Consider the following 12,599-nt stretch of genomic DNA (forward strand, 5'->3'; position numbering starts at 1 on the left):
AGCTTTACCATCATTCCTTCCAAAGAAATCCCAGGGCTGATCTCCTTCAGAATGGACTGGTTGGATCTCCCTGCAGTCCAAGGGACTCTCAAGAGTCTTCTCCAACACCACAGTTCAAAAGCATCAATTCTTTGGCGCTCAGCTTTCTTCACAGTCCAACTATCACAGCCATACATGACTACTGCAAAAACCATAGCCTTGACTAGATGGACCTTTGTTGGCAAAGTAATGTCTCTGCTTTTTAATATGCTGTCTAGGTTGGTCATAACTTTCCTTCCAAGGAGTAAGCGTCTTTTAAATTCATGGCTGCAGTCACCGTCTGCAGTGATTTTGGAGCCCAGAAAAATGAAGTCTGACACTGTTTCCACCATTTCCCCATCTATTTCCCATGAAGTGATGGGACCAGATACCATGATCTTCATTTTCTGAATGTTGAGCTTTAAGCCAACTTTTTCACTCTCCTCTTTCACTTTCATCAAGAGGCTTTTTAGTTCCTCTTCACTTTCTGCCATAAGGGTGGTGTCATCTGTATATCTGAGGTTATTGATATTTCTCCTAGCAGTCTTGATTCCAGCTTGTGCTTCTTCCAGCCCAGCGTTTCTCATGATGTACTCTGCATATAAGTTAAATAAGCAGGGTGACAATATACAGCCTTAACATACTCCTTTTCCTATTTGGAACCAGTCTGTTGTTCCATGTCCAGTTCTAACTGTTGTTTCCTGACCTGCATATAGGGATATGTAATTTTATGACTGTTTATAGTTTAATTGTGATATATCAGAAAGTTTTAGAGCAGCTTTGTTCTTTTTAATGCATTTTACCCTCAATTTTGAAATTATCATTGCTAGCTGTTATTTTTTAATATATGTAGGCCTAAAATATATTTGTCTACTCTTTTAGTTTTTACTTTTTTGTCTGCATTTTTAATTTTTAGTCTGTATATTTTAATTAGTTGAAATTTGTTTTTTATCCTAATCTGAGTTATAATCTTAATGAGACATTGAATCCATTTATGTTTATCATAGCCAACGTATTTGATCATATTAATTGAATTTCTGACTTTTTTGTTTGTTTTTGTTTCCTTGACAGTTAATTGTTTGTTATGTGGACTATGCTTTCTTTGCTTCATTCTTTGCAGTCCTTTAGAAGGTTTAATTTGTTGCTATACTTCTGCTTGTGGTCACCTAGAGTTTCTTTTTAAATATTGTCTCTCATATATTTCTAATTGTATTAGTCATTAGTGAAAGTAATATTTGATTTTGTACTATGCAGAATGAACAATTTAACATCCACCTTTAGAAATACACATTTATATTTTTACCCAGCCAATCATTATTGCGTTTTTTTGGGAGTATTTGTGTTTCCAGCATTTTGATTTTAATATGAAGTTGGGAGCTATTAGCTTTATTACACCATGATCTGAAACCCTGTTTTCTTCTCTCATGGAGATGCAGAGCTCTGCTCTGACCCTTGATGTTCCTGGTGACAAGGGAATCTAGATTTTAGAGACTGATTTGAGCTGCTTTATATCATTTTCCCAGAAAGGATTTTTGTTTCTTTTTTGTTTTATCCTATTTCTTTTTATTATTAAGACAGTTTTTTACTTTGGCTATATTTTTTTTGTTTTTGCTACTTTCCCGATATCTGGTATGCTATTGCTTTACTTCAGTTTGTTGAATTTTTTAATCCTAATCTGATAGTCATATTCTTTAATAAGGATATGTAAATCCATTTGTTTATCCTAACCAATATATTTGATCTTACCTAGTTTATTTTCTGACTTCTTGGATAGATATGTTTTTTAATGGACGGTAGTTGATTTACAATATTAATATATTGGTTTTGAGTGCACAACATAGTGATCTAATATTTTTATAGATTTTTTGGTAAATATTTTATTAAATTAAAGCAATAGTAGTCCGAACCTCTTTGGTGGTCTTGTTAACTATTAGGGTTGTGTGTGTTTGCATATGTGTATGTATACATGTATATGTGTGTGTATGCACACACAAACATGTTGGGGTATGTGTATATACACATAGACATATGTTGGGGAGTATGTGTGTATATGCATATATATATATATATATTTCCCGCCCCTCTCCCCACATCAGCACTTGAGACAGCCTTCTCCTGTGGTTCCTGCTCTTCAGAATAAGATTGCAAGCAGACTCCAAAGACCTCCTTCAGTTGACAGCATTATAACTTCCTTTACTCAGGTATATGTTTTTTCTTTTGATTGTTCATCTAAGATTAAGGGGATTGAATGAGATTTTCTTATTCATCCTAATTAGCTAGATTACTTTTTTTCAGATCTGAAACATAGGTAATGTTTACATTAATTTGTCTGTTTCTTCAGTTGTAAATGGTAATACTTATAAATGATTAAACTTTGGTGCCCCGAAGTTTAAATTCTTTTGACAGCTCATAATTTAGGATGTGGCTCTTGTTCAGGTCCCTCAGGAAGGCTTTTTCTTTGATAATATATCTACTAGCTAGTTGTAGTTACACTAATAAAGTCCCTTGTACTTTAGACTGAATTACAATTAAAAGACAGCCAGGAAAATGTTCCAGAAAGGGTTGATCCTTGAGTTGACTCTTGAAGAGTGAGTAGGAATTTGCCAAAAAGAGGATGAGGAAGAGCAACTTCCAGCACATGCAGAATCTTGGAGGGAACTGTAAGCCACGTGGCAGCATGGAGAATACATGGTTTGGTCTGGCCTGATAATGCCTGACCATGAGGTAGGGGAGGTGAAGGTTAGAACATATGCAGGGTGTTGTATGGAGTGCTAGGGGGCTTGACTTCATTCTATAGGATATCAGAGAGGCCAATTACTAGAATAGACAAAGGAATATATTAGAATGTCTTCCTCAACCCCACCCTCTGTGGTTCTGATTTAGTAGGTCTGTGGTCATGTATGGTGTTCATGTAATGTTTTAAGTAGGAAAATGACACGGCTGTGGTTGTCTTGCATAATGTTCTCTCAGGCAGTGGTATGGAGATGCATCATGGAGGTGGAGCAAAACTGTAAAGTTAAGATGCTTTTGCAGAAGCCCAGATGTGATTTTGAGGACCTAAACAGTGGCAGTGACATTAAGAACTGAGAAAGGGTGACAACTTCAAGATGTTTGTGAAACACAGATAGTGGTATATTGACTCTGTGTGGTGGGTCAGAGTCAATGACAACTTTATAGGGTAGGCAGTTGAAAATACAGGTCGTGGCCAAGGAAGGAGCTCTGCACCGGATTTGTAGTTTGCAAACTACTAACATTACTGTCTAAGTAGTATGATTGTCTCATGTGTGTTCAGGGGAAGTAGAGGGCTGAGGATCTAACAGTAGAGAATTATCACCACTTAGAACAAGGAAATAAAGTGTCAATGATAGTAGTTGCTACTGGCCAAGTAAAACAAGGGCTTAAAACGCCCATAGAATGCATTGCTGAGGGATCACTTGGTAGGAGCTGCAAAGGCAGTGGCTGCGAGGTGAGGAGTGAATGGGAATAAGGAAGCAGGTGCCATACTACTGCACATACTTTTTTTTTTTTTAAAAGAATGGCTGTGAAGGAAGGAGAGAATGGATGATAGATAGTGAGTGATGAAGGGTGAGGTTAGTTTTTTAAGCACAGCCTGATAGAAAGGTGGTAGAGAAAGAAGAGTCAGGAATGGAGGAGGTGGGGGTCCCCTGTCAGATACAGAGCACAGGTGAGTGTACTGTCTTTGGCTGGGGCAAGGCCGCTCCCATTGTAGTGGGAAGAAAAAACAGATATAGGTAAGTTTATAGATAGATTGGTTGGGAATCTGGTTCCTCATCTGTTTTTTTTTTTTTTTAGTTCCTCTTTTAAAGCTTCTGAGTAGGGAAGACATATACTAACTTTATCTTTGTCTTGATTGTTAAACAGGACAGTTCCATGTCCATGGCACAATCTCCTCCGGTACCTGCCAGGAAAAACCAGCTTCGTGCAGAAGGTAGAGCTGACTATTAAACCTGTAATCTAGACTGTTTCCTTTTTTCTAACTTTTTATTGTTCTGAAAAATAAGAATCACAGAATATTGCAAAATAGTACAGAGAGGTGCTGTGCATCCTCCCCGTAGCTTCCCTCAGTGGTGCAGTATCACAACCAGGAAATTGACATTGGCATGCTCTACGGACCTGTGTCTGGTTTCACTTACACTAATTTATGTGTTTTTGTGTGTAGTTCTGTGCATTTTTATCATGTGTAAATTGTGTAACTACCACACAATCAAGGTTACAGAATTGTAACCTTGTGTATCATACACATCCTTCCTTTGTGTATCATCACAAAGGAACTCCATTTTGCTGCTCCTTAATAGGGGAAGGCAGTCTCTCCCTCCCCTCAGGAATGTTTCTAAATGTTTGAAATTCTTGTATTGTCAGAAGTGTGTTTATGGGTTAATGTTATTATTAATGCTTAATAATGTCCATACAATACATCTATATATAAAGCCTTAAAAATAACTTTCCATAAAAATATAACTGAGCATTTAGCTTTATAAGTCAGGTTGTGTTTAGTGTTTAACCTTTTATTCATGTACCTCTCTTATTTTTCACTTATTGATGGGAATTTTCAGAGGAGAAAAAAAATGTAATTATGGAATTATCAGAAATGAGAAAACAGCTTCGTAGTGAAGAGCGACGTCTGCAGGGGCGGTTACTACACATTGATAGTGACGACGACGTTCATATAAGGCAAGTTCTGAATTCCATAGTTTTGTCTGTTCTTGTATTCTTTTCTGTCAGAATCAGGAATCAGAATCTGTCCAGCAATTTTACAGTTCTGGAACAGGATTAATTATCATAAACCCACATCTATTAGAATTTTGCAAGCTTGAAAAAGGTGTTTAGTGGATTATTGGTGAAATTGTAATGATTGAAAATAGCTCTCCACCCCCATCCCCCCAGAAGAAATAAGCTAAATAATTATAGTCTAGTGGAGGGACTCACTTACTCTAGTGGTAAAGAATTGGCCTGCTGATACAGGAGACGCAGGAGACATGGGTTCGATCCTTGGGTCAGGAAGATCCCCTGGAGGAGGAAATGGCAACCCATTCCAGTATTCTTGCCTGGGAAACCCATGCACAGAGGAGCCTGGCAGGCTGTGGTCTGTGGGGTCACAAAGAGTCAGACATGACTAAGCACATTTCACAAGCAACAAGCAAGGGAGGGACTCAGTACAACTAATACAAAATAATGTGTGATTTCTTTAGTCTATTTGTGTTTGTAGTATATGGTATATTTTCTTTCTTTTCTTTTTTTGGTACAAGAGCTCTTTCTTTTAGCTAATATGCTATTTAATTCACATTCTTGAATTTTATGTAGATAAAGTTGCCTTCATAAAATGTTTCATTACAGTTGTGAAATCTATTCACTGTGAAAATATGGGATATTTAATGAATATTGATTTAACCAAATATAAAATATTTAAGTTGAGTGTTTTAATTGTCCCTCTGTACTGCCAGTAATGTATTTATGGCAGTGGTGATGACAGTGGTCGTATTGATAGGAGGAAGAAAGAAAAAAAGAAAGAAGTAGGACTTTCTTACGGCAAACCAAGAGTCTTATCCCTAACCATGACATTTTTAATAGGATTAGACAGTGACAAATCAGTAGTGGGAACAGGCCGTTCTTCAAGCTCTGTCTTTAGGACAGATTGTCTTACTACAGAGAAATCACTGCGTGAAAAATAATTGACTAGTTTAGGACTCAGATGGAGTCAGAAGTTGCTTCATAAGCTAATCTAGGTGATAAGGAATTTCAAGATAGGAAAGTGATAGTTGAAGAAGACATAGACTCAGTTCAGTTCAGTTCATTAGCTCAGTCGTGTCCGACTCTTTACGACCTCATGAACTGCAGCACACCAGGCCTCCCTGTCCATCACCAACTGCTGGAGTCCACCCAAACCCATGTCCATTGAGTCGGTGATGCCATCCAACCATCTCATCCTCTGTCGTCCCCTTCTCCTCCTGCCCTCAACCTTTCCCAGCATCAGGGTCTTTTCCAATGAGTTAGCTCTTTGCATCAGGTGGCCAAAGTATTGGAGTTTCAGCTTCAACATCAGTCCTTCCAATGAACACCCAGGACTGATCTCCTTTAGGATGGACTGTTGATCTCCTTGCAGTCCAAGGGACTCTCAAGAGTCTTCTCCAACATCACAGTTCAAAAGCATCAACTCTTTGGTGCTCAGCTTTCTTTATAGTCCAATTCTCATATCCATACATAGACATAGACTAGACAATTAATCAACAATCTCCTTACCTCCCCTTTTTGGTCTTAAAACGTCAGGCATAGAAGCTTGGTCCTTGAAGGGAAAATAATAATAGGAGAAAACTTCAGAGATGGAATAACCAAAGACAGTTACTTTTTAAAACTGTTTTTAAAATATTTTCCTTCAACGGTGTATTGTTTCCTGAAATATTTATGTTCCAGCAAAATAGCTTACAGACTATCAAACACTTCCGATCGTTTTTGCCAAAAGGCCTCATAAGTTTTCTAAAGCAATATTCTTCAAACTGTAGGTTGCAGTCTTTTAGTAGCTTGTAAAATCAATGCAAGTGGGTAACTACCACATTTTCTTTGAAGAGTGTTTATCTTAAAAAAAAAAAAAAGTTTATTTTCGCATAATTTTAGATCACAGGAAAGTTGCAAACATAGTTTCTATAGACCCCTCACCCAGTTCTCCCTGTTTTTAACATCTTACATTCACAGGATGTTTGTCACAACTAAGAAGCTGACATTGGAATATTAACCACAATCTAAATCCCAGACTTTATGGATTTCTCCAGTTCTTCTATCAGTATCTTCTTTCTGTTCCAGGATTTAGTCAGTACAGGGCACCACACTGCATTTAGTTGTCATGTCTCCTAGTCTTCTCTGATCCAGGACACTTTTTCAATCTTTCCTCGTATTTTTATGACTGTGACAGCCTAGGGAGATATTAGCTGGCTGTCCTATAAAATGTCCCCCAGTCTACATTTGTCTGATGTTTTCTCATGATTAGGCCAGGGTTAAGGGGTTTTGGAAAGAATAACACAGGGTAGCCTTCTCATCACATTGTATCAGGGGGTACAAGATGTGCATATGATGGAACCACTAAGTTTAGCACACTCTGGGAATAAGCTTTATCTCCTGGAGAGGGTGTCATCTATGTATATTTAGAATTCTGTTAGAATTCTTCTATAAGAAAGAATGTTCCTTCTCCTCTCTTTGTTTAGTTATCCAACCATTTACTTATATCACTGTTGTTTCATGTACATTTATTTTGTACTTTTTTGTTATCATCCAGTGTTATTTGTGGTGTTGCTTACTTCCCTGGTGGCTCAGACGGTAAAGCGTCTGCCTACAGTGTCTACACTGCGGGAGACCCGGGTTCAATCCCTGGGTCGGGAAGATCTCCTGGAGAAGGAAATGGCAACCCACTCCAGTACTCTTGCCTGGAAAATTCCATGGACGGTGGAACCTGGTGTTTTTTGAGCACTTTTTTACTCTGTTGCTGCAGGAGGCTCCAGGATCCTCTTGTGTATTCCTTGCCTCTGCCTTGGAATCAGCCATTTCTCTAAGGAGTCCTGGTTCCTCTTGGAGAACTGTGTCTATAAACCAGGCTCTTGGTGGACATAGCTAGATAATATACACATGTATATATACTAAGTCATAAACATCTGTTATTGTTGTGTCTATCAATTTGTATATTATCAATTTGTATATGCATTCAATTATACTGATATTTATGACTGTAGTCCAGGATATGGTAGGATTTTAATGTAGCATGTTAACCTGCATAATTATGCTTCACTTAGATTTTTGTTAGCATTCTCTAGGCGTGTTCTGGCTAAGTAAACAAGGTGAGGAAATGTCAAGATATAGACTGGCTAGGTAATGGAATGTTAACCCAAGGTGGTAATTTTCAACAAAGAATTCTTCTGTAGTCGGTCAACTACTTTGAAGTAATAGGTCAGTATTGGTTTTCTATATTTACTTTCAAGATGTTATAAATGCCTTAACTGTTGCAACTTTCCATATTCCAGACATACATATTCAATTAAATGTAATGGATTATTGACATTTTATTTCTTTTCATTCATAAACTGAAGACTATATGTGCTCTTTTTTGGCAAAACATTATAAGAAAGAGAAACCAGACAGCTTTTCAGTTTTCTCACTTGCAAATCTTGCATAATAATTTCTACCCCATGAGATTCTAGTGAAGAATAGATAGATATATTTATTGGAAAGTACCTTGTAAATTCTGTATGCTAACTTAAGTTAATATATGTTAGAATTGCCATCATTTAGCAAGAATTGGTTAAATATATTTTACTTCGGTGTAGTTTTCACTGTGTATTGTGATCAGAGACATCTTAGTGTTGGTTCTTTATTCCAGTTTTATAAATAGTTTCACAAAAAGAATCTCTTATTAATTAATTCATTATATTATTGAGTTCCTCATATATGTTAGGCATAGATGATGCAGTCAAATGTATAGTAAGTAGCAGAGCTGGTCTTTGAATCTTGATTTCTTTAACCAAAGACTACTGTTTCTACTACATGAACATTTTTAAGGTAAAGCTAATTCGTTCTATTCTTCCAATAAGATACTTTGCTTCTGAGCATTTTGAAAGATTACAGTGACCTTGTAAATTACCTGTTTTAATACAGGGAATTGAAATAACAGCTATTAGAATCAATTTTTATAATATACTGTAGTGAAAGATGCCAGATTTCTTGTATAGGGAGTTAAATGTCAACTCAGATTTTCTTCTCATAAAAACGCCTTTATCATAATGTGTTATTATCTATAGGAAAAGAGAAAGTTCCATGGATGTATTTGATATGGCCAGACATCGATTACAAGCTCCCGTCAGAAGACCGTCACCTAAGAGCTTAGACTCTGCTTCTTCTCAGAATATTCATGACTTTAAGGAGCTGAAAGATAGAGGTAAGAATGCTGCTATTTTAAAGGTAGAGCCAGAGTGTTCTACCCATATTCAAGGGTCTTTAAAGATATTTGTATCCTTTTTCTCAAGTAAAGTTTCATTTATGGTATCTATTTTAAGTGATAATGAATAAAACTTCTGTATTACTCTAGTTCTTCAGTTTACCAGTCTGGTGGGGATAGAGCTTTGGTGTAGTTATTTTCTTTTGCAGGGCATACAGCTCTTAAAGCCACAGGAGTGGATTAGATCAGTGACATAGTGTGAAGAGTGGCACCTGGCATTTAGTGGAGGATGGACAGCAAGATGAGCTTGGGAAAGAGATGAAGAAAAAGTCAGTGATTGGAGGAAAAGCAGGAGAATGTCAGTTCTGAAACTGAGGGAACAGAGTCTGCCAGGGAGGAGGGTTGTGTAAAGTGAATATTGGAAGGTGTCAGTCGCATCAGAGGTCAGCGGTGACCTCAAATAGACCTTTTTTGGTGGAATTATTGGATCAGAAGTCAATTACCTTTGGAATGAGGATTGAATAATTAGGAAGCATGGTGTTGGAGGCAATAAGCATAAGAACCCTTGGAAGAAGCATGGCTTGGAAGGGGGGATCACAGGGTCTGGAACTGGAGGAACTTGTTAGGATACTGATGTGAAAGCTGTTAGAGAATTCAGAGGCTTATAGTATAGAGCAGGGAGGGAATAACCGCTGAAGAGAGCAGAGTGCCTGAGCAGCGGAGGAAATGAAGGATTGTTGAAGGGAGTAAGGAGGAGGAGAGAAAGCTAATTAGGGAAGTTGGCTTGCCAGGGTAACAAAGGCCTGGGAGACTGAAAATGTGTAGGGGGACCAGAATGTGTTATATGTGATTTTTATTCAGAAGCACTCTCAGAGCAGCCTTGGGAGCAGAGGAGGCAGGCTGTTGGATGGTGGTCATATGACCTATACCAGATGAGTTTACTTCTGTTTCTCATTTTAAAAGTAGTATCTATTTTAGAGGTTTTGAAAATTTAGAAAGAGAAGGAAACATCTCTTTACTCAAATCACCTAAATATAAAAATAGTTGATATTTGGTATATTTACTAGTCTTTCTGAGCTTAATTAAAATGAAAAAGATAAAAGCTAGATGTAATTATGTTATTCAGTTTTATTTTCCACTTAGATATACATGTCATCAATTACATATATCATAGTTTTTATGCTATGATTTATTGATTACTTATTATATGCCAGGCGTTCTATTAATCCAGTAGGTCTTAGAATTTCGTCAGGGGACTTTTTGAGGTCAAAACTATTTTTATTATAAACTAAGACATTATTTGTCCTTTCAATTTTTATTCTTTGAGAAGTTATATGGCATGTGATAACTTCATTGCTCTGAAGCTGATAGAATGTGTTTTTGTATTTTCATGTTTTCAAAGTTTCTTAGTTTTAATTTCTAATGTGATGTGTGGGACAGTGGTGAATAAAAGCTCTTTGGGGGTCCTTAACTTTTAAGAAGGTAGGTCTTCAAAACAAAAAGGTTTAAACCATAAAATTGGGAAATTCATTTCCCTGTTATCACAACTAGTCCTCATTCGTCATATGACTTAGTTGTTAATGTCTCTTGTTTTTACAGAGAGGAAACAGTCTGGAAGTGGGGAAGTCAGGTGAAGCCAAGTCCATGTGTCCAGAGCCTCTTCTGTTAACTTTGCTTTTAGTCATTTTCTACTCTTAGATATTCAGCATGTTCCCATTTTCCACTGTTGTTATGGAATAAGGTCTGGCTGGCTGCTTGTTGCTTAAAAAAGTCAATGCTTGTAAAAGTTGGTAGGAAGGAAAGTTGTTTTCGATCAGAATGCTGACAATCTAGGGAGATGGTAGACTCATTGTCCCCCTCAAAACCATCTCCGAAGATTCTGATGGACCATGAAAGTTCTTAAGTGGAAAAGGGAAGTAATCTCAGTTAATCAGTGAGATGGGGGTCAGAGTCTTCGCCGTCCCCCAGTCTGTGCAGGCTTGTGGACTCCTCCTGATCTTTCTTTAGGTGCTCTCTGATTCACACGGTTTGTTTAGGAGATTACTGAAGGGGAAGCTAGGGAAGAGATATGGTCATCTGTTAATCACCTGTTCCTTATTTCTACATATGGAAAGAGTCAACAAATTAGGCAGGGTATTGCGTGATCAAAAGATTTGAAGTAGTTGAAAAGTTTACTGTAAAAAAAAAAATCAAAAACAAAAAAATGTATTGTTTTTACAGAATAAATTTATTGGAATGTGTACTGGGAGTAAGAGTTGAGGTTGTAAACAACTAAGTTAGTGTAATTTGGCTTCATATATGTAATGTGAGGTATTAATGTAATTCATATATTAAAGCAAAAATTGTTAACAGCAAAAAAAAAAAAAAAAAGATTTGAAAGGTGTGCTAGGGCTTGAGGTAAGTAGAACTTGGGGTGCCTGGTTTAAGGTTAGTGACAAGACAAAGGGACCACCTGCAGAGAATTCTTTCCTGCCAAAAGCTGCTTACAAACCCCCACTTGTCAGAACATCTTTCCGTTTCTGTGGGATCACATGTGAAGGTCCCTTTTCTGTAACTTCATGCTGACACAGGATGCTGTATTAGAGATGTTGACATGCTCTGTAGCATCTCTCTGCTGGCAGTCGTAGTTGCCCATTTACATATATGGGCAGAACAAGCTACAACTACTTTGATGCCCACGAAGATATTGATTAGTATGAGCAAAAGCGTTAATCCCATTCTCTTGAGGCCAGTTCTTGGAATTGTCCTAGCCATAAATTCAGTACTGCTCAAAGTGGAGCAGTTTATGTTGTGGTTGCAGAACAGTCATCATGCACTTTCCCTCTGGTGAGAATTAAAAGTATCTGTAGAACAACTCAGGAATTGCAGCAGACACAAATCTGGAACTTTGTTGTCCTAATCATTAGCTGCTTGAACCTGCTTTTTGGTGACTCATGGAGGCCTGGGAGATTTCAGCCTTTCTATAAAAGGGGATGGAGGTTGGGGCACAGGATTCTGCTTGATTCTACTATGGGTCAAAAGACTTTTTAAATGTGTGAATTATATCTTTATTCTCAAGATTTAAAAATTAAGGTTTAACATGTTCATTCTGATCAGTGATGTTCTTGAACTTGTGCCATAGGTGAATTCTTAGACTGTCATTTCCTCCAGAAATGACATCCCTCTTAAAGCTCCAGCCAGCCTGTAAAATTGTTTTTGTTTTTTGGCATGATATTTACACATATTAATTGGCCAATAACATTATGTTTTCGTTTTTCCAGTACATTTGAGGGCTCAGCTGTGATTCAGTGTCTGGTAGCTGCCAGAGTCACAGCCATCTGACTGACTGATGGCTTGGATGCTCCTGCACATGGTTGCAGGCTCTGGGTAGTGTCTTGGGGAAGTGGGGAGTTGGGATGGAGTCTGTGGCAGTAAGATGCTGCTTGTTCTGGGGCTCCCTTATAATGTTGAGTTTGTGAAAACGTATTTATTTAAAGAATATTAATTTCATGTTCATTAGTTGTATGATGATGTGCTTTGACTTTGCTGATGTCTCATTATTTATATTTCTTGATTTTGAATTTAGGTTATTCATATGTTATCTATAGTGAAGTTTTATAAAATCTCATTTGGAAACAAGATTTAACTTGGTTATATAACTTATTTT

At 37.3% G+C, this 12,599-nt stretch overlaps 1 protein-coding gene across 11 annotated transcripts in view; it reads left to right on the forward strand.

Annotated features, from left to right (window-relative positions):
• Positions 1 to 12,599, forward strand: part of CSPP1 (centrosome and spindle pole associated protein 1) — a 110,374-nt gene that overhangs the window by 81,958 nt on the left and 15,817 nt on the right. For all 11 annotated transcript variants that reach the window (XM_027561118.1, XM_027561123.1, XM_027561124.1 and 8 more), the window contains 4 exons: positions 2,115 to 2,219; positions 3,901 to 3,967; positions 4,593 to 4,710; positions 8,817 to 8,953. In XM_027561118.1, the coding sequence (XP_027416919.1) occupies positions 2,115 to 2,219; positions 3,901 to 3,967; positions 4,593 to 4,710; positions 8,817 to 8,953 (427 nt within the window). The remainder of the gene's footprint in view (positions 1 to 2,114; positions 2,220 to 3,900; positions 3,968 to 4,592; positions 4,711 to 8,816; positions 8,954 to 12,599) is intronic.

Source organism: Bos indicus x Bos taurus, chromosome 14 (genome assembly GCF_003369695.1).
Source record: "Bos indicus x Bos taurus breed Angus x Brahman F1 hybrid chromosome 14, Bos_hybrid_MaternalHap_v2.0, whole genome shotgun sequence".
In the NCBI taxonomy this organism is placed as follows: domain Eukaryota; kingdom Metazoa; phylum Chordata; class Mammalia; order Artiodactyla; family Bovidae; genus Bos; species Bos indicus x Bos taurus.